This window comes from Eupeodes corollae, chromosome 3 (assembly GCF_945859685.1).
Source record: "Eupeodes corollae chromosome 3, idEupCoro1.1, whole genome shotgun sequence".
Lineage (NCBI taxonomy): Eukaryota > Metazoa > Arthropoda > Insecta > Diptera > Syrphidae > Eupeodes > Eupeodes corollae.
In genome coordinates, this window is record NC_079149.1 from 139,425,109 (window position 1) to 139,451,967 (window position 26,859).

Consider the following 26,859-nt stretch of genomic DNA (forward strand, 5'->3'; position numbering starts at 1 on the left):
GCTTGTTACAACAACAGCTTCGCCTTTTTCAGGTAAATATTGATAAATGGTAAGCAAAGACTGGTTTATTCTGAGAACATCTTTCCTAACATAAAAAAAATAGGACCATACAAACTTATATGAAAGAGCTAAAATAATACTAAAATGCATATATATTTATAAATAACAGCACTTTTTTTGAAAAGCAATTAAGAATCTTTAAATTTTGTACTTTTTACCTTACAGAAAGCAAACCAAAAGCTACACATAAATACCTCTGTAGTTAACTTTTCAAACTCAAACAAACAAAGAGAAGAAAGTTTCCGCTTTTAAATAGATGATATACAAAAAATAAAGAGACGTTCAGTTCATAAGGCTAAAGCTAACAAAAAATTAATGTTTTAATGGAAAGGTAAAAAGCAATTCAAGTTAATTGGGTGCCCAATTCGAAAACAATGTGAACTTCAAAATATTTATTTAGCATTTTTCTGTGTGGTACTTTCATTCCCACTGCATCGCGAATCAACGAGGATCTTATATTGTAAATTCCGCCTTTTAATAAATAAAAAAAACAAACAACAAACAAGAAGTTTAAAAATAAATAACTTTAAGAAGTACAATTACATAACAAGAACAACCTTGGGGGAAAACTAATTTAACAAATCTAAAACTATTTGAATTTTTAATATTAGTTATTTAAATTTAGTGTCATATAGCTACTTAAATAAATAAAAATAAGAAATGCCTAAACTGTTGTTGAATTTGCTTTCCTTTGAAAAATAAACATTTCTGGTACGCCCTCTATTGAAAACAACCCTGTCCCTTCCTATGCTTTTTATTCATTGCAAACAGTTTTGAATATATGTATATTCTATTACAGTTGTAGTAAAGCACTTCCCCTTCCAATTTTTTAAGATCTTTCTTCCTTGTTTTACTCCTAAAATGTATTTCTTCAAACCATACAAACGGGAAAGACAGCACTGTGTTATTTATTCTCTTGAACGATTTGGTCACTGAACTTTGTATTTATGTTAAAACATTTATTTGAGTACCACTTATGTACATGTTAACTTAAACTATTCCGGTGGTTCGAAACTTCATGTTTTATCAAGCGTTTGTACAAAACAAAAGTAATTTCTAAAAAACCTTATCAGTCAATTGAATTTATGCAGTGATACAAATTTTTCGATGGAAAAATAATTTTTAAAGTCTAAAAAGAAACAAATTTATATTTAAAAAAAAATAATAAAATAACAAAAATAAAATAATCTACCCTATAATCAGTTTAAAGATTTGAAACAAAAAATTAAATAAAAAATTAATATTCTTCGAAAAATGTCGATCACTTATTTTTAAACCCAGTTCGTACTATCTGCAGTATAACTGAACGCGTTCATTCTGTTTGAACCTTCATATTAGTCTGAATGAATTTCAACAATGCCCCTGGAAAGCGAAGAAGTTGCATTGTTGTTTTATTTTAGTTTTTGTTTTACTAGTTGATTTGATAGTTGGTTTGGTAAAAGAAGTTTGTTAGTTGTTTTAAATAATTGATAAAAATAAATAAATTTACATTAAAGTGATAGAGATATATTAGTTTGTTTACGTCACATGCCTATTGAAATGTATGCATTTTGTTTTTCTGTTTACTTAATTTTTATCTCCGATCTTGTTTTTAAATGTATATATCCGTGATAAACTAAATAAAAGTTTTACAAGTCGAAGTAAATGTTTTGTACTAACGTTGAATATTTTTATTGAATGAAATAATGTATTAAACAACAAGCTAATGCTGTGGAGAAAGTTAGTTTCCTTAACTGTGCTTATTTATTTACTTGGTAAGATCGACCTTGCATGAATACGCAACTAAAAATGTCTTTAAGTGTAAAGTACCAACCTAACCTAGGCACCAGTAGAAGGCACCAGAAGTGACGCATTAATATCTCTTCCTCTTGTTGGCTTTCTTTATCTCGCGTTACACAAAACCAAAAGAAAGTGTAAACACACACAAGATCGCTCCACAAAACAAATCATCAGTAGTGAAATTTCAACAATTAAAGTAAGTAAGTACGAGTATGTAACTGGAGTTAGTACCCTATGTCTGCAAAGTTGAAAATTATTTAGCAAAAGTTCTCTTTAAATATCTTTTCCATAGCCAAAGCGCAATGATTTTTTTGTTACACTATAGTATAATAAGACTTATACAATAGGTACATATTAAGGTCTAACCCATATCTAAATAAATGAATGTTTTTAAATGTATATAATTTTGGCCTGCAGGTATTATTAGTTTTAAGCACATTCAATTGTTTAAGCAACGTGTTTTTAAATAATTCCGATTAAACAGTAAAAATCATCATACCAAACCCTTATTTAAGAGGTAAACATAACAAAAATATATCTTACAGATATTAAAGATTTAATAAATTATCCCAAGAAAAATTATAAAATTGAATATCCACGAACCAAAATAATACCAATGATGCAGTCATTTTTAAGTAGAATTCAAAAAACGAAATACCCACCTACCTTAGTTTTATTCCAAAAACATAATAACAAATCAACTTACAGCAAAAGAAAGCCACTAACGAATACAACTTAATTGGAATATGATTTAGTCTTCGACTTTATAAAAAAAAGTTAAATCAAGCCAAGAATAAATTTGGGAATTATATCACAAATTGGGAAGCATTTGACTTTGGTAGCTGGGTAACGAGTTGCGTTGTGTAAGAGATGAAGAGTATTTTAGCTTCACATAATGTGTATTTATCTATATTTACAAATGTAAATATCTATGTACATACGTAATACTTAAACCGTGACGGTACAATTCGTGGATTTTGTAAATTACCCAGCATTATTTATTTATTGTCAATTATACTCTTCTTTACAAGAGATCTTATAATCTATAGTATTTTAGAGGTAGAGGTTAAAAATCCGACTTTATGATTAAACAAACTAGCTTATAAGGTAATCTAAAAAATGTTCTTGTCAAACAATTTCTTTTAAGAAATAAAAAATACACGAGGGATAATAAAGATGCAAAGAAAATAAATGTTCATGAATCGAACTGTTAAATAACGTCGATAAGATGTCCGGACCGAACAGCAACATATACAAATTAAATGGCAATTTGATAAACGAAAACTGTAGTGTTACTTCATCTGGAAACGGTAAAAACCAGCAAACTCAACATTTAAAGACATACCAGCAAAACCAAAAGCAAGTAACAAAACAAAAAAGTGCCTCAGCCAATTCCCAGCAGCCGGCAACAAACGGTCCTACGCAAATTCAAACTTTGGCTACGGTACATCATCCAATTGCTACAGTGCCACAAATAACAAACAATCAGTGTGTACAACACATTCATCAGCAACAACAAAGACCGACGAAGGGCGTCATCGGCATCGAACCGGCACATACAATTCCTCCGCGGTATCAACCACCTCCACAACCTTCGAGTGGTATTTTGAAACACCTTTCAGGTGGAAAATCAAATTTTTACCCAACTACATCATTAGATCTAAGTGCATCGCATTTTAACATAAAATATCCACCAGACATTCCAAAGCTCTCGTCAGTGTTTGTACCAGATTCAATTAAGGCACAGGGCAATTCATCTCGATTTATTCAACAGCGAACTATACCTCAACATCGAGGTCAATTATTGATTTCTACTTCACAAGAACAGGATAATCTTCTGCGTCTTCAGCAACAGCAGCAAGAAATGCTTAAATTTGTTAGGAAGTCGGATCAGGATTCAAATACACAAACATTAACTCAAACTGGCATTCCATCAAGTGCAAGATTAACTTCGGAACAGAGTCGACAGCTGCAGGTAAGATTATGCATTCTCACAGTTTATATAAATGTTAAAGTATTATTTTTGTACAAAGCCCTTAATAACAGAACTGCGAGCATTGAAAGAAGCCAACCAAAGATTGGTTGATGACAACCAAGAACTAAGAGATCTATGTTGCTTTCTTGATGACGACCGACAAAAAGGTAGGAAGCTTGCAAGAGAGTGGCAGCGTTTTGGAAGATATACAGCTAGTGTTATGAGGCAGGAAGTATCCGCATATCAGGTAAATACTAAAATTATATACAATGACAATTCAAGTTTCGTTTTAATATTTTTAAACAATTTGGTATTGTAAAAGGCTATACAATTATTACATTACATGAATGTGATAAGTTTCTAAATAAAAAAACATATTAAAGACATCATTTAGAAAAGTTTATTATTTATTATTAAGTATAAGAGAAATACAATAATGAGTCGTTCAAATGCTTAAAAAAGTGCAATGCGAACAACATAAACAAATTATTTTCAACAAATAAACTTTCAAACGTGATCGAATCATTTCATACATTTTAGCGGTCAATTAAGTGCTTAGTAAATATATTCAATTATAAGCATTATGTGACTTTCTTCTCAAAAACCTGAGTATAGAAAACGATTCATAATCATGTTTACAATCTGTCTTCAATTGAAAAGACATCAAATGCTAAATTTATCTAGTTGAGTTACTCTACTAAAAACCTGCATAAATCACACCCATCTGACAATACTATTTTAATTATCAAAAAAAGAAATAAGCGTGATCGCCCAGCGCTAATATTATTCTTTTTCTCATCCGACTTATTAGTAGGATGGGCAAAAAAATTGTCCAGATTTTTTTTAAATTTTAGCTTACGCCATATATGTATGTATATGTGCTTGTAAAAACTTATTGCATGCATACCTACCTATATTTGGTTTTGTTTAATTTAATTTTTAAAATATATTTTATAGACAAAACTACGACAGCTTGATGATAAACAACAAGAGCTTATTACAGACAATCTTGAACTGAAGGAATTATGTCTTTATCTGGACGAAGAACGAGCGCACATTGCTACAAATTCAGTTTGTGCCAATTGTAGCACTCCAATACGCGGGACCTTACGCGACGATGGTGATGGAAGCAGTTCCAGTACAAACGCAGACGAAACTATATCAGCTCTACGAAGTTATGAGCGGCAATATCCGGTACGAAATATTTAATATGTACAATACTATGTGCCTTAACATTAATGCATACTGTATGTGAACTAACAACTAAATACATCCTGCATTTGAAAAAAAAAAACTAAAAACTACAACCAATAAGTCTACAAAAAATGAGTGGGTTTATTGTGTGATGTTGTATCATTTGAAGTACACCAAAATTGATTAAATATAACCTCAAAGTGAAAGAAACTTTCAAAAAAAAACATGATGTAGTGTTATTATTATACTAGTTACTATTTTTACTAATTGGAGGTTGTGGAATGTAACTTATAAAATTAGTTCTTTGTTTTTAGAACTCTTTAGTTTTTTCACACAGAATTATTCGAAAAAACCGTTAGATGTTTTTTTTAATGTATGATATATTATTTTTGATATTTAAGGATATGCATTTGCGTTCAACACTAAACGATCAAACCCTTCAATACGTTCGGTCTTTAGAAAAAAGAATTCAACAGTTGGAAGAAGAACGAATATCCAATTCAGGAAATGTTTCACAACGCACACCTGAACCTATCCTTGGGAGACCGGAGGCCGTTATTCGTGCCTTGCAAGTGCTGGAAGTACGAGAACAGTTGGAACGTGATCGTTTTGGTAACATAACTGGAATGCCTATAGAACAGATGGACGATGGAGAAAAAGCTATTGTGAGAGAAATGTGTAACGTTGTATGGAGAAAATTAGAGAGCAGCACAAATGAACCCTCCATGGAGGAATAAAGTAGTTCAAAATGTTGTAAAGTTTGATATACCTTTTCATAAATTACAAATTAATATATGTATGTATTTATTTATCATCACTGCATTACAAGAAAACTTTAATAATTTTGTATGCCAAGCAGCCAATAAAAAGAATAAAATTATTTGACTTTTATTTAATAATAAAATAAACAATCATTTACTAAACCTACAAGCACCTACAACAAACAATAAAATACATTACAAATCATACCAAATAAAAGACTCAAAAGTAAATGCAATTGGCTACATTAATTTTGTACTTTGCATGTGCTTTAAGAACGACAGTTGTTTAAACAATTGAAATTCTTACAATTTAAACTCGCATGACTCGTTAAAAGAAACTAGACTTGGTTTAAGTATGTTGTTTATAAAAATAAGAATCCTACAATATCTTATTTTATAAAACTGAGTTTTGAAAAAAAATTGATCGTTTTTGATCTTTTGATGTTTGGGTTCCCTTAAAAAAATAAAAAAGAAACAATGAGAAGGGTTACTTATTTACCATACCAAACGGTCAATATCGTTTAAATAGGTTTTAAAATTTGACTTATTAAAACTTCTTAAATGATCTTAACACTAGGTTATTTTCTTATTGGTAAAAACAAACTTTTTTGATATAATAATAATAATATTTAAATTTTAACATTATTGATATGTTAAAATAAAGAGTACAAAAAATTAAAATTTGTAAGTATTACATTCTAAAGATGGTTAGTGACTTGAAAACCTCTTGGTATTTTTAAAAAACTGCCATCACTACACTTTTTTTGAATTGAATCAAATTTTTTTGGTTGGTTACAGAAAGAAAAACACGTACAAATTCCACAATCTAAGACAATATTAACAACAATTCAGATTGCTTTAGATGCAAATAAAACTGCAAAATTCGTCATAACTTTGTTTTTTTTTTTTTTCGATTTTAGGGGTAATTTAAACGACTGTCCGTCCAACTCTTAAAATGAAATTGGGTCAAGAAATTTAAACTTTGTTTCATTTTCATATTTTTGCAACCAAAAATTTTAGAATTAAAAAAGGATTTTTTTTGTGAACATATTTATGTTTATTGCCCGATTCCTTTAAGTTAAAGAAAAACATATTATAAATAATAAAATAAACATGAAACCATTCTTCCCGAAAAAAAAATAATTTAAACAGTTAATTGTTCGATAATATGACGATATAATTATTACTATTACAATTCCTAGCAAGAACCTACCATTCAAAATATGGTTAAGAGGTCAACAAAAGCGATGGTACACCATGCGTCTTGTTTCAGCATATACATATATGTACATATGTACAAATCAACATAAGCGGGGATTGTTGTATTAAATTAGGCGTCGGAAATTATTCTTAGAGAATTGCATGTGCGTAGTTATTATTTTTTTCTTAAAATACATTCATTCATAAATTATCGTAGTTCCAGAAATTCATACGCATATACCTAGAATTACATTAACTTGTTTATTTGCATGATTTAAAAATGTGTACATTCAGCAAACTGATTCTTCCTTTTACGCAAGGAAAATAATTACAAACAAATTATTAATAAAAATGTTTTATAAATTAGAAAGTTTGAGCATAACGCAGAAACTATTTTAAGGTGTATAGACATATATGTATATGAAATGTCCCTTTATTATCATTAATTAGTATATATGTTTCCATACTTGAATTCGGAACACGAGGAAAAGAATAAAAGTTAATACGAAGTCTAACAAAGCAAGAGTCTATTTTTAATTGAGTGATTTGTAAACAATTTTGTACTTTAATATTTTTTTTATAATTTATGATTCAGTTCTTAATTAAAATGTTTTGTTTAATAAATTTGTTTATAAGCACATAATATTATTATAATTTATTATATCAAGTTTTACTTCATTCAAGAAGAGAGATAATGTTCTTCTTTCTACGTCCATGAAAAAATGTGTAAATATAATAAGTTAAGTTGCACAAGATCTAAGAACCTGTACTCATTCCGGTATGTGAAAGTAGTACGAGTACCACTGACATTGAAACAACATGCACAGAAAAAGCACAAGTAAGAAATACATTAGAGAGTTAGGAAGTAAAAAAGAAATGTGCAATCAATACTTATCTTTCAATTTTCTGTTGAAGCCGTGTCTGATAGTTCATGAAAAGGGAATGATTTTTGAAACTGCACAAATTTAATCGAAGAGTTGTAAAATCATGCTTTTTTATTTGTGGATAGTGTGTATTACATGGGACATCAGCCTCTTGTCCGTGGACGCTGATGTTAGAGGCAATTCATGGCATTTATTTAAAAATATCGATATTTGGAGTTCCGCAAACGATTCGAAGAATATAAAAGACGGTAAATACTTTCTATTTGGAAAAAATACGTTATTAAAACAGGCGGATATTAATAAGAGGAGAGAAAAAGGTGAATTAGTCAATAATCATAACATGCATACTGCAGTTTATAAATTCTTTATAACTCATTGTAGTGTTTCATTTGTTTCCGGTTCCTGTGGATGGAGAGTGTCTTTCGAATGATGGCAGAAGAACTGGGGTATGTGTAAATGTATACGAATGTCGTTTAAAAGGAGGGATTGCCCAGGGCGAATGTTCCATGGGATTTGGTGTATGTTGCATATGTGAGTTTATTTACAAAGTCTTTATGGTGTTTTGAAAACTAATTTGTTAGTCAGTCAAATATGGGAAGATTGTTGAAACTAAAATTCGTAAGCGATTTTAATGACCCAAATTTACATGTATTAACAATGCAAGTTCATAAATCATTCCATGGACATGCTTTTTGTGTTATCTCTAGAGAAAAGTTGGTCAAAAAAATATCGGTTGGGATTCAAAGATCTGCAATTTGAATTATCATCAATTTGCTATCGAAAAACTAAAAAATATTTCTTTTTAACAAAATCTGAAAAAAATAAAAAAATTTAAGTTCGAGGTGTATGAGTTAAAACGAATATAACCTTGAAACTTGAGGATTTTTTTTCCAATTAAATTTCAGTCTTAGCTACTTGTGACCAGACCATACGCAACAATATAACGTATTTGGTATCGCCAAATTTTCCCAGCTCAATGCCTCAAAACTTCACTTCCTGCAAGTACAAGCTTAAACTGATGGACTCAAATGTGAGTCAAATACGCATTGACTTTAATCATTTCTCACTTGGACAGCCTAATAGAAGAACAGGAATTTGTGATGGAGATACGTTTAATGTAAGTGGCGGCCCATCAGGAAGCTTTATACTCTGCGGCCAAAATAGTGGTCAACATGGTAAGAACGCCTTAATTATTAAGATTTCAATTATTTACTTGTTTTATTGTTAAAGTATACTACGGAGTTGAAAGACGCGAAACCGATATTCCTACTCGTAAAAGGCTTCAGACTCAAATGCTCGAAAATAATCACACAATGACAAAAAGTTCTCTAAATGATGACGACATAATTGAAATAACTATGAATTTTTCCAACCGGTTTTCGCCTATACGATTTTGGGAGATACGTATTGCACAAATTCTATTTAGTCAAAGAGCTCCTGCAAACTGCCTTCAATATTATACTGGACATGAAGGTGTCATACAGGTAAACATTATACTTTTTATATCTAACTCAGGTTAGAATTTGTGTTGGAAAATAATATTTGTCCACTATTGAGGTCAATAAAGAACTACTAAATTATCAATGGTCAGATGCATATTTATGTATCAACTGGTATTTTAATAAGTGAGGCGATTGGCAAAACATAAACGTACACTATGTTTCCAAACAAATTACATACTATTTTCTGTTTAATACATTTAAATGTATTCAAATGAAAATATCTACTAAAAAAATCAAACTTCACGTCAAGTTTTGATTTTAAACCCATTAAAAAATTATGTAAGTTATTATTATTTAGACGTTTAATACAAAGTTGAAAGAAATTTTTAAATTTCAGAATTAAAAGAAAACTAATTTATGGGGTGAACTGTTATACAACATTAAACAAAAACTAAAGTTAAATGAAATTATTTAATTTTCAGACATTTAACTTCGCTGACAATGGCCGTCACCTAGCAAATCAAGACTATAAATCTTGTATTCGACAAGAAGATAAAATGTGTTCTATAATATATCAACCTTGTGATGACCACTCATTTAAAATAGGTCCATCAAAGCTAAATACTCAACAACAGAATAATGTTATAATTGGAGATTCTGTACCTGATGAGACTCCTCAAGTCAATTTTTCTACACAAAACTCAACATTTTTCCAAGGTAAATAAATTGTACTTGTTTATGCATTTAATACAAGAGGACATATAAGGCCTTATCATGAGAAGAAACGCAAAGTGATGTTATTTTTACTGTAGCATTATAAAGTAGCATAGATATTCGGAACATTTTTACCTACGAAGATAAGCTTATTGACATAAATACAATTTTGAGAAAAAATCCAATTGAAGGGTGTTTTAACAACAAAAATAACTACCAAATATTAAAACAATTTATTTTCTTATTCGAATTGCGAAAGTCGGACGTATTTTATTTCATAAACAATTGCGTTTCTACAAACTTATATTATTTATATTATTGTTAATGTTCCTATAAAAATCCAGTCGGCATATTAAAAAAAAACTTAATTTAAGTTCTTCGTCTTGATTCCTTTTAAAAAGTATAGATTAATATATTTTGATGGATTCTTAAATACTGAAGTTCTTAACACAATTTGTTTTTATAATAGACCAACAATCCTCGTATACAAACTCCGTACAAACAGACAACCGGACAACTACGACTGTTACTCCTGCTTTAGCTGATGCTGAGGGATCAGGAGAAGAAAACTTACAATTTACAACCACTGCAAAACCATCGCGTGGAGGATTTGATATTTTGTCAATTTTTCGGAGCGCATTTAGCTTTCGAAAATTAGCTCGATCTGCGACTACAAGACAATTTTTTACTACATGCAATGATCGGATTACTATGCCTTGCATAATCGAAGACTTTGTTGATGTTGGAATGGGTCCATTGCCAGGGTGTGAGCCGGTTCATTGTGGAAACCAGTTCTGCACGTCAAATGTTAAACCTTGTCGTATAGAGTCTACAGTAACACCTTTTTACTTGGGTGTGCACTTTGGAAAAGGAGTTGGTAAGGGAAGCGCGGAAGAAAACATTGGAGCATGCATTCGGTATACACAGGTCCAATGTCTTTAAGCTGAATAATCTTAATAATTTATTGTTTTATGTTATGAAATAAAAAGATTATAATGACTAAAAATAAAAAAAATTGATAACGGCTATTTTGAAAGGCACACAAATGTATTAATTCTTTGTAAAAAGTAGTTACCACGAGTAAAACAGATGTTATGTGGTAGGTACAAGCTGGTGTTGTATGGAGACTTTATGTCCATACATACATTAAAAGGAAGCCATAACTATTTTTGGCTTTTCAAAGATTTGGCATACCTTCTCTTTTTTTTAAATACTCACTCATAAATTTTATATTTCATTTTTATATTAGACACCAAATTTTTCCGAGAAATGGAAATGAAAAAATACTGCATTTTAAATATCTACATATACATAATGTTATACAGTTTAAATACTTACAAATATCGAAATATAATTGAAAAATGTTTAGCTTCAAACAAGTGAATCGCAGTGTATGATCATTGTTTTCTTACAACCTTTTGCGTAAAGCACAATTTATTAATAGCAGTCAGTTTTACTTTACCAGTTTCTTGTTTTATTTTTTTTTGTCCTTGAACTTTTGTCTTACATCGTTTAAAGTGCATCATACCTAAAACAGAAGAAGAAGAACAGTATTTATAAATAGCATTATCTGAAAAAATTCAGTTCACAAAGTCCTTCCGAAAGACTAAGTCGAGGAAAGCATCGATGTCTTCGTTATACAAAATACTCCTGCTTTTATTGAAATGTTTATTTACTCAAGTAATACTTTGTTTTCCATTGCAAAATGAAACCTACTCGGTTTATGACCAAAGACAGACAGGAAAATATAATATTCATATCAGCTTAAAAGATGTCGCAATCATTGAAGTGGACAAAAACGAATTTTCTGACGTAACTACTTACATTATGAATTGAACTAGATAATTTAAAAATATCTTATTTTAAGGATACGATTAACAATGGTGATGAATATTATTATGACGAAGAAGATCTCACAATAAGTCCCATACCAGTTTGGATTTCTACAACCATTAGAACTCCACAGGTAGTTGCGAACACTACAAAAAACATTACTGTTGTTAAAGAACAGTCAAGTTTAGCATTAAATGACTCAAATTTGGACTCTAATCATTATTCTCCTATAATACCTTCTTTGGAAAGCATAACTTTAAAATATAATATGAAAGCCAGTGTTGGAAAGAACAACGTTTCACAAGTTCCAAGCGAGTTTCGTTTGAAGTATTTTTAGTTCAATAAAAAAAAACATGGGAAATACTAAACAGAATTCTATTTCCAGAACCCCTCAAAACGTCAGTAGTATATTTTCGAACCGAAAAGTAAAACCAAGGATACCTATTATATGCAGAAATTATCAATTACGTGATGCTTACGGAAACTGTCGCTCTGTTAGGCGTCAAACGTTATTGTGAGTAATTAAGTTTAAAGTAACTCAAATAATTTATTAATTTAGTTAATTAATTAGAAAAAGTCTTTTGGATATGATACAATTAATGCGAGTGAAAAATTGATGTATACTTACAATGTAAACAGCAGTTTAATCATATGTGTATGTTCTAATCGTACAGGCGTTCATATTTCGATATAACTGAGACATCAATTCAAGGATCCATTTGATAGGTGCCATGTTAATGAGCAGCAACCCTTTCGGTGACATTTTATTTACATTCTAATAAATACTGAATTAACGTAAATGAGTTTTGTTTTTATTGATCAAGCGTATGATAAGCTATATCTTAAGTAAGTTCCTTCTATACTACCAAATTGAACCATTAAAATAAATCTTAATTCCATTATACGAAAGACATTTCTTTTTTTTATAAACTAACACATTTTATAATTTGAAATTTATAATAAAGATTACAGCGTTTTTTTTAAATTTAAACTTGTATACTCACATTTTGATCGATTTTTAGATATTAAACTGTTCTTGTTAATTGATCTTAGGTTAATCTTTTAGCAGAGCGATATTTCAGGTGAGATGCTGTAAAATTAATCAGCATTCGTCATAATTATTTTAACTATAAATTATATTTGTATTATTTTACCCAAACATTTCTTTAAAAATGTTTAAACAGAAACAATTTTGTTTAGGTACCTTTTGGAATATTCAATTCTAAACCACTTTGCACAGTCCATAGGTTTAATTTAATCTTACTTACATAAAATTAACTTTCGCATTATCTTTACATTACTAAAACCAAAAACTAAAACTCAGCAAAATAACGACAAATCAAATTGATTTGCACGACTTTATTATTCTTGGTTTTTGTTCACAATTTTTGTATTAACATTGATGCACTAAATAAATAATAATAATGCTGTTAAGATTTTGTTTAAAAATGCTTTGAATTCATTAAAAATATTGTAATTTTAATATCCTCTTAAAATAGTAGGTAATAATTTTAAATCAAATTCGGCTCTTACTCCTCCATTTGTTCTTTTAGCTGAGCCAATAATGCTGCACGCTTTGATTCCAACTCACTTTCACTAAGAGCTTGCTCGTCACCGTTTCTTGAGGACCCTCCCGAAGGTAATTTGTCTGAAATATTGCTTGCCTGGCTCAAAGAAGGAGAACGTTGTTTTCGGAGCTCAACATCCTTGTGTTTTTTATCTTTTTTCTTCTTTTTCATGCCAATTTCCGTAGATATTGGTGACTCCTCAGCCAAAGATGGGTGTTCGCTTTCGTATGAGGACTGCAGAATATGTTTTTCTTGACAAAATAAATACTTTAACAAATTTCTCTCCTTACCGCTCTTGACGATTTCCTATGCTTCTTTTTCTTCTTCTTTTTTGAAATTTTTTCGCTTTCGATGCTTTCACTGCTGCTTACGGATTGCTAAAAAGTCCAATAAAAAATAATTATATTTTAATATAAATGATTATAATACATACATTTGAATTCGAACAGGGAACAAAAACGTTAAAAATATTCTATTTTATTATTTCAAACCCATCGTTTTATGACAGTAGTATGTAATAAATGTTTTATATATCTTTTTAACCGTACAGTTATACATATATTTAATTTAACAAGAAAAAACAAAATGCATAAATAAATATCATGATTTAATGACGTAAGTTTTTTCTGTCTTTATGAATTCAATGAATTTGTGAACGGTGTGAGCCTTCGTATACAAATTTTAATTTGAAGTATTTTTTTTTTAAATCACTGGCTTAGGTAACAAAAAAGAATACATTTTAATTATTAAAAAAAGAAAGAAATAAAATGTATCGGTTAAAAACGGCTAATTAGAGCTAGTTTTTGTTCACTCCAAACCTAGAGTGAATAAAGTTCTTTAAAAAATGCGCGATTACACATAAATTGAAATTTTTCAATGAATTGGCCAGGCTTCTGTTAATATATTCTTTAAGCCTTTACCAAATATCTATTAGTAAATAATAAATCATATCCTAAATCAGCGTTTAAACAATGAAATATTGACATTTTTAAATGTGTGCCTTTTAAGTAGTATAAAATAACAAATTTTCTACTTTTCAAACAGGTTTTGTATAAGCAAGATACATTCAAGCTTACCGAATGCGATCTGGATTTCTTCTTGCGCAATTTTTCTTGTTCAAATTCGGAAACATCATTTTCAATATCCTATTAAATAAAATAAATACAAGTTTTAGACAAAAATAAGAAAATTTACCGATTTGGAGCTAGACCGAGGTCGTTTTTTATGTTTCTTGTTTTTTTTCGACTTCCTGGATCTGGAATGGTGATGGCTGCACGCATCTTCACATTCTTTAACAAAATCTTCCCAAACTTTTTCCAAACTATAGTCCCTTTCATATAAGATACATGCCTCTAAATGTTCAACATGTTTTTTGGCTGCCTCAAAAGTATCGCTCGCAGTTATATTTCCCTCAAGCCATTCACCTTTAATCTCACTTTCCAATTTTTTTAAACGCTTATGTTCCTCCTTCAATCGTTCTTTTTCTGCAGTCTCAGCCTAAAAAATGTTAATTTGAATATTGAAAATTCGGCAAAAACCTAATGTTCATATTGTTACGAATATCTTGTATAGTTATGTAAAAAACTAAACTATATTAAACTGATCCCGGGAAAAAATTACATTCAAATATAAAAAAATATACCTTTTCGAGTAACGAATTGTATGTTAATTTAACATTGCCGGCATCCAAATTAGCAGAGCGTTTATCTTCACATACAACTGTTGCAAAATCTTCAAAAGTTGTATTAGCCTTAACCTGAAACTGCTTTTCTTTAAGTATTTCTCTAATGATTTTCTTTTCATCATGAAATCTTGCTTTTAAGTCTTCTACATAAAATTTGAATAAATCAAGCGGAGTGGATCCCGATTGGCCTAACATTGCTGAAAAACGCAAATCAGCTGAAATAACTGGATAAAGTTCTACCCATAAAGACATTGATGTCAATTTCCCCTCCTCATGTAAGGAGTCTAGCAAAGTTAAGAAAGAATCCCTGTTTTTACGTTGCTGTCGCTTGATTCGCTTTTTTTCTCGCTCTTTTTCTTCTTCCTCTTCTTTTTCGAGACTCCGAATATGTTCTTCAAAAACAATTAAAGCATCTTCCTTGTCCATTCCAAGTAGATTCACATCATTTTTAAATGAAGCGTTTTCCAATAACATTACTTGTGCCTCAGACCAAGTCGTTTGGTATGTTATTGACGCCATGGATTCAAGTAATTCACCCAGCACTTTCATATTTCGCTTTTTCATTACTCGCGATTCTTCCTTTTCACGTTTTGATAAGTTAAAGATACAATCGTCAAATATATCACGACGATCTTGTTCAGGAACAACAGTCCAAATTTTATTTGTAGCGAATATTTCCTCACATTTGTAGAACTTTATTTGTGAATTCATTTTTTCGGATGACATAAGAAATTTTTCCAGATCTTCTTTAGCTTTTTTAGCCCTCAGGCGGGACTCTTCTCGCTCATCCTTTAACTTTTGAGTTTTATAAGCGTTAAACGTTTGCTTTTTTTCATTCAATCCTTTAAAAGAGTTATATCGAGCGTCTTTTGAAATAATTTTAACACACTGATCCCAATTAGCATTTGATGGTACGTTTTTTTCTTTCAGAAGGTCTTTAAATGCTTCTATTGCTTCTTTTTTATCTTTAAAAATCAATTTTACTTCTTCTATCCCGGTTTTTTGATTTTTGTCTATTAAGATAATAAGAATAATATTAAACAAGTATATTATGCCAAATAATAGTCACAATTCAATATCAGTAGTCTTTATAAGATAAAAAAGAAAAGTACTTATACAGGTAGTTACTAGGAATTCTTTAAATTTTACTTCTAAAGCCCTTAGTATGCATCATGTTCTATACTACTAGTTACATTTTTATAGCAACAAATTATTTTTTACTCAACCTTAAACTGTTTATGACCTTAATTAGGTACGAGTATCTTTGAATTAACATTAAGTATATGCTACTTACTTTCTTTTTCTTCCTTGAATGCAGTTTGTGGAATTTCAATTGACGCAAGTGTAGCGGCCATAGCCTGATCCAAAGCCGAAGAAGAATTTTCATTACTACCGGGAGGTGTATCGCAAGCAGGTGAACTAATGTCAGGTGTTGATAGTTTTGAGGCAGCAGCTATGGTTGCCGGCAAGACAGAAGCTATGGAGGGTGGAATAATCATGCCAGCCATAGAAGATGATGTTAATGCAGCAACCGCCTTTGCAGTTGCTGCAGCTCTAAAAAGAAATATTATTGCAGACTTTAAAATGTTAAAACTCAAATGCTTACTCTTCTGCCTTGACTTTTGATTGCATTTCCAGGTATTCAGCTGGGGGTTCCCATCTTGAATCTTTTGTGTTAACATTGTGATAGTATATTTTTCCATTATCCGATCGATATTCTTTCCATGGACAAGACGCAATTATTTTTTCAACTGGAGTTTTTAAGTCATCTGGCTTGTCCCAGGAGCTTTGTTTAGTTACATTATTGTAGTAATACGGCCTACCATCTGGCGCCTTATGCTCACTCCATTCTGAGGATGTGGCTCCAAACGCTGCAGCTATTTCTGCAGGCGGTCCAAACCCAGGTGGGGGCATATTAAACGAAGGCACCATCGGGGGATATCCAATTGTTGAGGATAAACCGGCCATAGGTGGTACGGATGGAGGAACATTCATATTTAAGCCCTTGTTTTAAACTTATCAAACATAACCTTAAAAACGCAATGAAAGAAATAAATACAGAAATTCCAAATAAAATACTTACTTTCTTCTTGGCGCAAGTTTAATTTATTTTGCTTGTATGTTTGCAAAATATTATTTTAATTATTTCTTTTTCACTAACTGCTCATAATATTTATTATAATTTACACCTAGGACTACAATAATTTTCAATGTCTGTCAACACGAAAACCAAACAAAAAGGAAGCATACAAATGAATAGCTTCAGATAATTTTGGTGGGATGGAAGCATCCAAAAATAAAACGAATGACTTTTTTTACGAATCTACACGGTGCGATTGGATATTGGGTGAGTTCGTGTGTACACGTTGTAAACAAGCTCTGGTTATCCATTTTCACTAAAACATAATAAGAGATTTAAAGCAGTAGGTTAATGGCTGAAACACATACACGCTTCACTTCGGCTTCGTCTGCGTTACGTTAGGCCTGCTTCGAGGTTGCAAATATTTTGTTTGTTGACATTTTTTACAGCTGATGAGCTGTCAGTCAAAGCAAACGTTACATTACGTTCTTTTCTTTACGATTGTCAAACGAAACGTGAGGTCGAAGCTCCATTGTGATAGCTTGCATTGAATTCCTATAGCTGAACTCGTAAACGTCAGGCGAAGCCGAACCTGTAGCGTTTTTGTGTTTCAGCCATAATGCTTTCAACGCTCTTCATTTTAATACATTTTAAGTAATAATACTCAACAAGATTTATTTCAAACCACCACAAGTTGCATGCAACATATTAAAAACACGCATATCTGTGAGTACAAACAACTTCGATATATTTCATTATTTTGTATGCTTTAAACGCATTCAGCATAAAACACATTTGTTCAATGCTTCATACAACTCTGAACCCCCCAAAACACATAATAGAATCAAATGTAACACTACCCTTATTGTCTTAGCTCTATTACTGTAGCAATATTCATTGAACGTATCAAAAATTAAAATCTTCAGATTTCAGATTGACAGCTTCATCAACAAAAGCGAAGTTCGTAAACTTATTGTTTAATAAACTAAATACATTAATTTTAATTACAATACCATTAATTTACACAACTGTTGTTGTTTGAAACTCATCCTCGTTTAAAGATTTTAACTAGGTGCAATAAATGTATGTTTTTATTTATTCCCATATGTAATTGAATCTTAATCTGAACTCCAAAAAAATGAAAAATAAAAACATCCACCTTGTATTGTTTAATTTTATATCTGATAAAGCATTAAAGTTATAGATTATGATTTACTTTTTAAATGAATTGTATTTAAACAAACCTCATAACATGTAACTCAAATCCTTTACCCAGGTATAACATATAGAGAACAATTCTTCCAAGCGCTTTTTTTTTATCAACAATCCAGTTGCTACACAGTATAACAAATATATTTGCGTAATCAATTATGAAGATCATCATTCAGATGATAAAGTACGAACGAATGTGACAAACATCTTTTTATGGACATATTATTTCGGTAAAAGGTCAACATAATAAAACTCGCATAGATTCTTCTGGAATAATTTAAACCGGCGGAAACTATTGAAGTAAAAGTTGTAAAATGGTATGTACAGTTCTGCAATTTGCAATACATTTATATTAGAAACAGAAATGTAGTTATTTGCATGTTTGATTTCTATTATTTATTTAATTAACACATTTATTACCCAGCGTCGTTACAATCGAGCAACGCAATTAATAATGTTGCGATCTTTCGATAGCCACTTTAGAACACGTAGATAGCTTGAATTACAATTTTTTCAAGTTAATTTTTTCAGTTTAAAAGTTAAATTACGTAATTTTACGATAGATACCTACGCCTTCAAAATTTAATAGAATTAAACTAAGAGCTGTGTTTCCATAAAAATTCATATTCACTAAAATATTTTTGATATTAAATGTTATTCATTCTTTTGCTTATATATTACTTATTAGAATAGTATATTTTTAAACGGCTTTATAGCATTAACAACTTGTAAAGAATGTATGTATATGTATGTATGTACAGACAACGCCCTATTTATGATCAGTTCTCCTACTTATAAGAGGATTTAAAAAAACGTATCAAAAAAGTATTGTATTGATTATTTGATTAACTTAGGAATTGGTTCTTTGTAAAACAAACCTCTCTGAAAAAATCCCCTTTTAAAAAAGATCGATCCTCTAACTGATGAGAGGGTTCAAAAAATGCTTTTTTTGTCAATAGTAGGGCTTACAACCGAAACCTTTCAGTTTATCTGGATGCCAAACGACAAGGAGCAGTACTTGAACTTTTATGGAATCATAGGAATTTGTTCAACCAAGTTCACAGTAGTTTTTGTGCCCAAATATTGAAAGTTTAAAATAAACTACTTTCCACGACATTTATTAAGCTTGTCTATTTTTATATAATCTTTTAAATATATTCAATTGATTTAAACTTGGTTTGGTGTGATGTTAAAAATCATGTTGATTAAAACAAATCATTCATTTATGATTGTCTTAACCAATAAGTTATTTTCATTTCAGATACTTTCGACAATTAATAAGTGTTTTCACAAAATCCAACAATATCGGTATAGATTCATATTTTGTATTCTGATAACGACGTCTTTATTAAGTCTGCTATTGAATAACTTAAAAAAACATGATGAAGTGCGGAGTTGTTTTACTCATTCAAATAAAAGAACTGAACTATCAAAACTCGAAGATATTCTACTAAGTAATCGAAAACCTCAACCTGGAAAAAGTATATTCTTTCATGAAACATCATGTTCATCCTCGTCTATAAACATGCTTAGCTTAAGCGCTCGTCAAGCCTGTGCTATCGAATCTGCAGCATTAAGTAACCCGAACTACGATGTTTTTGTTCTTTTTGCCAGTCCAACATTTTTTAATAACGGAAGTTCGCAACCAATTTTAGAGTCAATACTTAGTTATCCTAACGTTTACATTCGAAATTTAAATCTTTGGACATATGCATCTAATACTCCTATCTACGATTGGTTGCTCAATGATGAGCTTTTCTCCTCAAAATATGTTTTGTCACATATATCTGATTTTCTCAGATATCTAACATTATGGCGATGGGGAGGAACTTACCTCGATTTAGACGTGATAGTCAAAAAAAGCTTGGAGAACATTCCATCAAATTATGCAGGTGCTGAATCAGATACATTTATAGCAGCAGGAGTAATGAACTTTGATGCAACTGGTTTTGGTCATGAAATCGCAGAACTATGTTTAAGAGATTTTCAGTTGCAATTTAATGGTAACGACTGGGGAAACAATGGTCCAGGAGTGATTACTCGTGTTTTAAATAAAGTCTGTAAAACTAAATGACCAACAGCTATGACCAGAGATCGTTGTTTTGGATTTCATGTTTACTCAAAAGAAGCATTTTACGCAGTTCGTTGGAAGAATTGGAGCCACTTTTTTGAGGAAGCATTTTTGGAAAATACTTTGTTAAAAACCAAAGATTCTTTTGTTATTCATGTTTGGAACAAGCACAGTAAAAATCGACTTGTAAAAGTTGGTTCAAATGTGGCCTACGGAAAATTGGCTGAACAGCATTGTCCAAAAGTATATTCTTCTTGCGGCGAATTCTTTTAAATATGTACATATGAACATTTATATACTTAAAATTATAGGAACGAAAGTGTTTACCAAAGCAATGAGGTCATATATAGATTTTATTTTGATTATTATTTAAGCAGAACCTCAGTAAAAATAATTGTATGTTTTTGCATTATTCCCCTATGTATAAAAAATAATAATGTTACTTTAGCTCTTGTGTAAATGAAATTAGACAATGGAATAAATCCGGCAGCATGCAAATCCCTCTGATTTGAGCCAATAACATTCGTTTCCTATGGTGTGTTTTTGTTAAAACCAGTAACTGAAATAACTTTTTTGTTTTTATGAATATGGTGGTAAATATTCGAAACATATTTTTTTTTATTTTTGCAGAATCTCAGCCAAAAACAAACACTAACATTATTATTTAGTTATAATATATTTTATATATAAACAGATGAAATATCTCCTGTAAACTTAAAATAAAGTTTTTTTTGTTAAATCTTGAACGGAAAATAATTATAAACAAATAACATAAAATAAAATCAGCACGTATTTAAAACGGCCTGATATTCTTTTAAGTACAGATTTTTAATCTATACTTTAATTAGTCTTGTGCAAAAAATAATAACATTATTATTAAGATTTAAAGTATCTTATATTAATTGTTAAAGTTATCATAGAAGCTCATTCCGTCTTGAAGAATTAAGGCTTACTTTATTTTGAATTAAGAAAAAGAGAGAAAATGGTTTGAGGCTGAGTTTTGTATTTACAAATCTTTTAGTTCAATGAATGCACGATTCTTAAATTAACTTTTGAATAATAATGATTTAAAAAAAGAAACATACTTACATAAGTGTTAAATATTTAATTTATTAAATATCGTTTGTGAACAAGTTCTTAAAGTAAGAAACATTTATTGGAATATGAATTATGCGTTATGAATGCATGACGGAGAACAAACAAAATTTCAATTTTTCTGTATATTGTTTCTTTTTTTACGTTTTGTTCTTTAGATACTGATGCCAATGATCTTGTTAAACTTATATCGGCGAAGATTTTACTTCAAAAACAACTGTTTCTCCTAAAATATTTAATCAGAGGACGATTTAACATGTCTATGATTATCTTAATTAGAACAATCGAGACCAGGGCTATTTCTGTTAGAATTAGAGATAAGTTATAATTTATAAGAAAAACTTGTGGAACTTTGTATAAGTATTGTTTCTTTTGTACAGTTAACTTTAATCAAATTTAAAATAACAGATACAATACATTGCAAGACATATTAATGAATTAACATATACATATTTTGAACAAATATCAAAGTTAGCTAATAAGACTGAAGATTATAAAGCTTTCTTGTTATATGCTAAATTAATAATTTTTGATTACTCTAGAAAACATGACATTATCGTCGAGGTATTGCGTCATTTTTTAACATTTTAACTTATATATCTTTGGAAATTATTTTTTTATTAACTCAGTGATGCGATACCAAAATAATTAAAAAACATTTTTTTTAATGATGAATATTGTATCACAATCTATTGTTCTTACTTAAATTTTTCGTTGAAAAAAAAATATATACATATTATGTAAATAATTATAAAAAAAAATCGTTAATTATTCTACGTATTTGCATTTTGCAAGTTAAGTAAGTATATACGTCTATCATAACATCCTTAGAAACTATTTATTTGTTTTTACAAACAAAAATTAACAGAACGAATATTCTACCTGAGAGAATTTGTGTCGCAGAATTATTTTTGACAGAATTAATCAAAAATGCTTAAACATAACATTCAAATTTCGCTATGAAATTAGGTATTCGGCAAATAAATAAATGTATGTATGTTTGTATTAATGATTTTAGGGAAAAAATATAAAATTTCAGCAACAAAGAATGGAATCAAAACTTTTTTCCAACATTCTTAAGTAAGGTGGACTGACATTTTTTATTTAATGCGGATATTTAAAACGCACAAATAATATAATAGAATAGTCAAAACACATTTATTTATATAAATTACATTGATGTTTAAAACATTTTTAATTTGTATGCAGATATAATAGTAAACGAGAAGTCACTAAATGAATTTGAAGTCAATGAATCAAGTGATCAACTGATATGTTACTGGCTATAGGGTGTCTTTCTTCTTTCCCAACACATTTTTTTTTCCTGTCAATTCTGATGGTCTTTCTTAACACTGCTTAAACAATTAATTCTGGTTTTCCTTAGCTTGTGCTAGAAATACGCTTTGCTGCAAGAAAATAAGTAAAAATACATGTTTACAAATATATGTAGGTGCAAGAAACTAAAATCAGTAAAATTTCATACTTTATTTTCTTTGGTGGAAAGAATATCCATTTTATCATATATTATTGCATGAAGCCCCATGTTTTTCAATAATTGAATGGTTTCCTTACTATTATTGTCTTCTCCCCAACAAAACACAACCAAGCCTCTATCTTTTGCAAGATTAATCTTGAAACGCAATTTTTAAAGCTTTAATTTCGAAAAGTTCATTATTTTATTACTTACTTGACTTGGGTCCCTTAAAAGATCTTCAGTATTAGCAACAATACCCAAAAACTCCATTGCAAGAGAATTACATACGGCGGATTCAATAGTGTTGCCCCGAGGATCTAGAAATTTTCTATATTTCGTAGTTACCCCAATTGTTAAAAACATTACTGGATACAAATTCTGTTTAAATCTTATCATAGCACAAATATCAGGATCAAAGCATGAGAACACTATTCTTCGACCACCTGCTTTGTGTAACACTACATCAAGAATACAGTCCACATATAAGTTTTTATCTAGAACGTGTTCGAGTTCCTGTTCCATTTTGCCATCATCTAGTTTTTGGGACCATTTGATTTCGATATTAAACCCGACGTTTGGATCTATTTCATTCAAAGCATCAGATAGTTGTGGAAAGGGTTGATGTTCTTGAAGCTCGTCATTGTCAAAATAACGTTCTTTTCGAGATCGCCCTTCTTCTACGTGATAGACCTATGTATATGCGCGATACTTAAGAAATTAAATTATTTACATATTTTTTTTAATGTCAGAAATTACTTTTAATGTGTTTAATTGCTCCAAGGACAATTCCCGCATTGGAATTTCTAAATATTCATCGTCTTGAACACAAATTTTTGACTTCAAGGACACAAACACCATAAAATCGTGATAAATTACAGGCACAAGATCTTTACTCAATTGAACATCAAACTCAACCATATCTGCACCATGAGCAGCAGCATTTTTGAGAGAAGTAATTGTGTTTTCTCTTATGGCAGAATCTTTTGATTTAAAACTGTTTCCAGAGCCACGATGACCAACATCTAATCCCGTCCACTTTCGATTCCAATGCCTTTGAAAAGACACTCTCATATCAAAGTTATATGATGGGAATGGTTTGATGATTACATAGCCGATTTGCATCATTCCAAGCGGACGATGTTTAACTGCACATGTTATCGGAATTTCTAAGCTCCCTTCAGATCCCTTTAATAGATTGGGAAGAACATAATTGTAACCTATGTGAGTAGGTGGTTCGTCTTCGGAAGCCTTTGATCTAAACCCGTATAAGTCAACTAAGTAGGCAGTGGTTTTAGGGTCCGCTACAGACATATGAAAAATAACTAAATCCTCATCTCCACAAGAAATTCCAAACTGATTTTGACATTGTATCACACTTTGATTGTATTTTAGCTTCGTTACTTCAGAAAACCCAAAAGTATGTGCATCGGCGTAATTTTCTCTTGCGTCATTTGAAATTGTGTCTTCTAGTGATGTAACGGAAAAGTTATGATGATTATCGCCATAAATGCTTAGGTTCGTAGAAGTAACTTTAACATAAATTAAACGTTTCTTAATTGATCTCTTCCATTCAAAGGGAGCGTTAAAAAAATTAAATTGTATAAGAGTTTCAAATGTTAGCCAACCACGGTCGATTTTTTCAACCCCATTTACATATCCAAAGATATCATTAAAAATAGTAGCTTCTTCTCCAAAATTCACATTTCTAGCTTGTAAGTGTGTTTCCCACTTTCGAATAATTACTTCATCGCTTACTGAGTTGGTAGCACATATAAAATAGCGATACTCAAATATACGACCTTGTTGGAACCCAATTGTCTTCTTCCAGCTGTTAGTACCTTATAGTAAAAAAAATAATTGTATTTCTAATCCATAGTCCTTATTACATTTAATTATCATAAAAATCGATAGACACAAAGACCAAATAATGAAACTTGCGAATTTAAGGTCCTAAAATTTACTATTTTTAAAGCGAATCAAATAATATCTCCGCATACTACTTGCTCCGGTGAAGAGATTGCTTTGAAAAAACACAAAAAACATGTATAACATGTTAATAAACCTTTAGCTTTAGAACTAAGAAGATTTTTCAATTAAAAACTGTTGTCGAGATCTTAATTTTAATTGAATTTCACCATTGATAATTAAATTACCTCATTCGAAATTTGGTAGAGTAATGGAAATTATTGTTAATATAGTATTTAAATATACCTTCTACTTGATCCAGCAGAACAGCATATTTTGGAATCCAATTTCCAAGTTCTTCACATCCACCCGTAATTGCAACTTTTTCGATATTAGAAATTTCAATAGTGACTACAACGTTGAAGGTCTTTTGTACATATATATTATTACTATTTCTGGCAGCCATTTGAGCGTCTATTCCTGTGAGTTAAAACATGCATTTAAAAAAGGTTGATCTGAGGGAAAAAGAATTGATTCCACGTGATTCTTTTCATTTTAATAAGCTCAAAGTAAATTCTACAATTATATTTTGGGTAAGTTCCTGTTAACTCACTTAATATTTGATTAAGTTTAAGAATTTATTATACTTACATACAAATACATAACGTGTTAACATACATATCAATTACTTATGTTAATTTAAAGAAAAATTGATTTATACATACATAATGTCGTTATTTCTTAACGAACAGTTGATATATTTTTGTGAGCCTTGTTTTATTAATTTAATGTTTTTCTTTCCTACAAGAGCATACTAAGTTTCTTTCTGACTTGGTTAAAATATTTGAATGATTAAGAACAAATAATTCATGGGTTAAAATTTCTTTTTGCTAAAAACAGAAAGAACAAACTGTTTACTTTTCATTCAAAATTAGTGCCCAAATTTACATTTTCATTTCTTCTGTCAGAAATTATGAACGACAAATATAGCAATATCTTGAAAATAAAAATAGTACCTATAGGTATTTCAAATTAATTGGTTTTCCTAGCTATTTTAAGGGTCTGCAATTTAAGTAATTTAGGTAATCAGCTTACGAAAATGTTATACAGCCTCTAAATACAAAGGTACATTTAAGAAATAAACCTTATATTCTAAAGTTAAAGCGGGCCTATAGAAAAGTTTTTCAATTGATATGAACGAATTAAAAGATAAGCAGGTATTTTAATTTAATGAATCTGAAGATCGTATTACGCTGTGAAACATTTAATTGCATTAAATTCAATCGTTACAAATGCTAGTACGAGAAAAGCCACATTAGCCGGATGTTATGCAAAAACTCCACTGAAATATTATACTATTTTGTCCAGCCTGTTAATAGGCGTCTACATGTACCTAACTGGCCGGAAACATTCTCGCAATGCTCAATAGCCGTGTGTTTTACCTACCTTTCGTAGGATGCCAGCTTATCTTAGGACCTTATTCTTCTGTAACTGCACTAATATAAACAATACAAACAGCAATGGATATTTCTAAGTTTGTACATAGCAGTAGCTTAACTAAAGCAAATAGAAACCAGTCATTTTATTTGTGATATAAATTTAACTTTTTGACCACCACTAAACACATAAAGGTAAATGGTTATCTTTATTTAACTGTATTTACATTTTCCGTAAATCATTTTTTTAACAATAAGAAATGTTTGTCATTTTTGACAAAGCTTTAATTGTATATATTTCGAACTTCGAGTGAGCCCATTCAACACAATGATCATTAATTTTGACTGTTCGAATAGAAAATAGAGGAACAAAATTAATGTTTTTGCTACACTTTCAAGAACTCTTTATAGATAAAAATACTTTTGTTTGTTTTCTGTGTAAAAAATAATTGTATAAAACCCACTGACATAGAAATAAAAAAAGCTGCTATT

At 30.1% G+C, this 26,859-nt stretch overlaps 6 protein-coding genes and 1 long non-coding RNA gene across 14 annotated transcripts; 4 read left to right on the plus strand and 3 right to left on the minus strand.

Annotated features, from left to right (window-relative positions):
- The first annotated feature begins 1,472 nt into the window (after positions 1 to 1,472).
- LOC129951392 (coiled-coil domain-containing protein 85C) lies at positions 1,473 to 5,888 on the plus strand. 4 transcript variants are annotated; one of them, XM_056063513.1, is made up of 6 exons: positions 1,473 to 1,814; positions 1,860 to 2,039; positions 2,987 to 3,814; positions 3,873 to 4,061; positions 4,772 to 5,008; positions 5,410 to 5,888. In XM_056063513.1, exons 3-6 carry the CDS (start codon positions 3,068 to 3,070, stop codon positions 5,743 to 5,745), a joined length of 1,509 nt encoding a protein of 502 aa, XP_055919488.1. In that variant the 5' UTR covers positions 1,473 to 1,814; positions 1,860 to 2,039; positions 2,987 to 3,067; the 3' UTR covers positions 5,746 to 5,888. The 4 variants fall into 4 exon arrangements, with proteins under 4 accessions (XP_055919488.1, XP_055919486.1, XP_055919487.1 ...); XM_056063511.1 differs by having other exon boundaries at positions 1,883 to 2,039; XM_056063512.1 differs by having other exon boundaries at positions 1,883 to 2,035.
- A 611-nt stretch (positions 5,889 to 6,499) lies between these two features.
- Positions 6,500 to 11,042, plus strand: LOC129950855 (uncharacterized). 2 transcript variants are annotated; one of them, XM_056062776.1, is made up of 7 exons: positions 6,500 to 7,807; positions 7,979 to 8,170; positions 8,235 to 8,384; positions 8,759 to 9,028; positions 9,084 to 9,337; positions 9,778 to 10,012; positions 10,479 to 11,042. In XM_056062776.1, the coding sequence occupies exons 1-7, from the start codon at positions 7,789 to 7,791 to the stop codon at positions 10,949 to 10,951; spliced, it is 1,593 nt and encodes a 530-aa protein (XP_055918751.1). In that variant the 5' UTR covers positions 6,500 to 7,788; the 3' UTR covers positions 10,952 to 11,042. The 2 variants fall into 2 exon arrangements, with proteins under 2 accessions (XP_055918751.1, XP_055918750.1); XM_056062775.1 differs by having other exon boundaries at positions 6,500 to 8,170.
- Positions 11,043 to 11,568: 526 nt separating this feature from the next.
- LOC129950919 (uncharacterized) lies at positions 11,569 to 13,029 on the plus strand. 3 transcript variants are annotated; one of them, XM_056062869.1, is made up of 4 exons: positions 11,569 to 11,821; positions 11,877 to 12,169; positions 12,228 to 12,356; positions 12,517 to 13,029. In XM_056062869.1, exons 1-4 carry the CDS (start codon positions 11,636 to 11,638, stop codon positions 12,563 to 12,565), a joined length of 657 nt encoding a protein of 218 aa, XP_055918844.1. In that variant the 5' UTR covers positions 11,569 to 11,635; the 3' UTR covers positions 12,566 to 13,029. The 3 variants fall into 3 exon arrangements, with proteins under 3 accessions (XP_055918844.1, XP_055918846.1, XP_055918845.1); XM_056062871.1 differs by having other exon boundaries at positions 11,570 to 11,821; positions 12,402 to 13,029; XM_056062870.1 differs by having other exon boundaries at positions 11,571 to 11,821; positions 12,414 to 13,029.
- A 133-nt stretch (positions 13,030 to 13,162) lies between these two features.
- LOC129950917 (pre-mRNA-processing factor 40 homolog A) lies at positions 13,163 to 17,329 on the minus strand. Its single transcript, XM_056062868.1, has 8 exons — positions 17,178 to 17,329; positions 16,701 to 17,124; positions 16,389 to 16,648; positions 15,053 to 16,107; positions 14,605 to 14,907; positions 14,487 to 14,555; positions 13,701 to 13,787; positions 13,163 to 13,644 (listed from the first exon to the last, which is right to left on the minus strand). Exons 2-8 carry the CDS (start codon positions 17,087 to 17,089, stop codon positions 13,372 to 13,374), a joined length of 2,436 nt encoding a protein of 811 aa, XP_055918843.1. The 5' UTR covers positions 17,090 to 17,124; positions 17,178 to 17,329; the 3' UTR covers positions 13,163 to 13,371.
- A 568-nt stretch (positions 17,330 to 17,897) lies between these two features.
- Positions 17,898 to 18,558, minus strand: LOC129949227 (uncharacterized). Its single transcript, XR_008782015.1, has 2 exons — positions 18,419 to 18,558; positions 17,898 to 18,355 (listed from the first exon to the last, which is right to left on the minus strand). It is a non-coding gene; the product is annotated as an uncharacterized LOC129949227 (long non-coding RNA).
- LOC129949226 (lactosylceramide 4-alpha-galactosyltransferase) lies at positions 18,101 to 20,706 on the plus strand. The gene is made up of 3 exons (XM_056060552.1): positions 18,101 to 18,257; positions 18,451 to 18,703; positions 19,648 to 20,706. The coding sequence occupies exons 2-3, from the start codon at positions 18,701 to 18,703 to the stop codon at positions 20,458 to 20,460; spliced, it is 816 nt and encodes a 271-aa protein (XP_055916527.1). The 5' UTR covers positions 18,101 to 18,257; positions 18,451 to 18,700; the 3' UTR covers positions 20,461 to 20,706.
- A 1,977-nt stretch (positions 20,707 to 22,683) lies between these two features.
- LOC129949225 (glycerophosphocholine phosphodiesterase GPCPD1) lies at positions 22,684 to 26,627 on the minus strand. 2 transcript variants are annotated; one of them, XM_056060551.1, is made up of 6 exons: positions 26,378 to 26,627; positions 25,238 to 25,411; positions 23,783 to 24,864; positions 23,240 to 23,716; positions 23,036 to 23,182; positions 22,684 to 22,958 (listed from the first exon to the last, which is right to left on the minus strand). In XM_056060551.1, the coding sequence occupies exons 2-6, from the start codon at positions 25,395 to 25,397 to the stop codon at positions 22,917 to 22,919; spliced, it is 1,908 nt and encodes a 635-aa protein (XP_055916526.1). In that variant the 5' UTR covers positions 25,398 to 25,411; positions 26,378 to 26,627; the 3' UTR covers positions 22,684 to 22,916. The 2 variants fall into 2 exon arrangements, with proteins under 2 accessions (XP_055916526.1, XP_055916525.1); XM_056060550.1 differs by having other exon boundaries at positions 25,238 to 25,446.
- Positions 26,628 to 26,859: the final 232 nt, after the last annotated feature.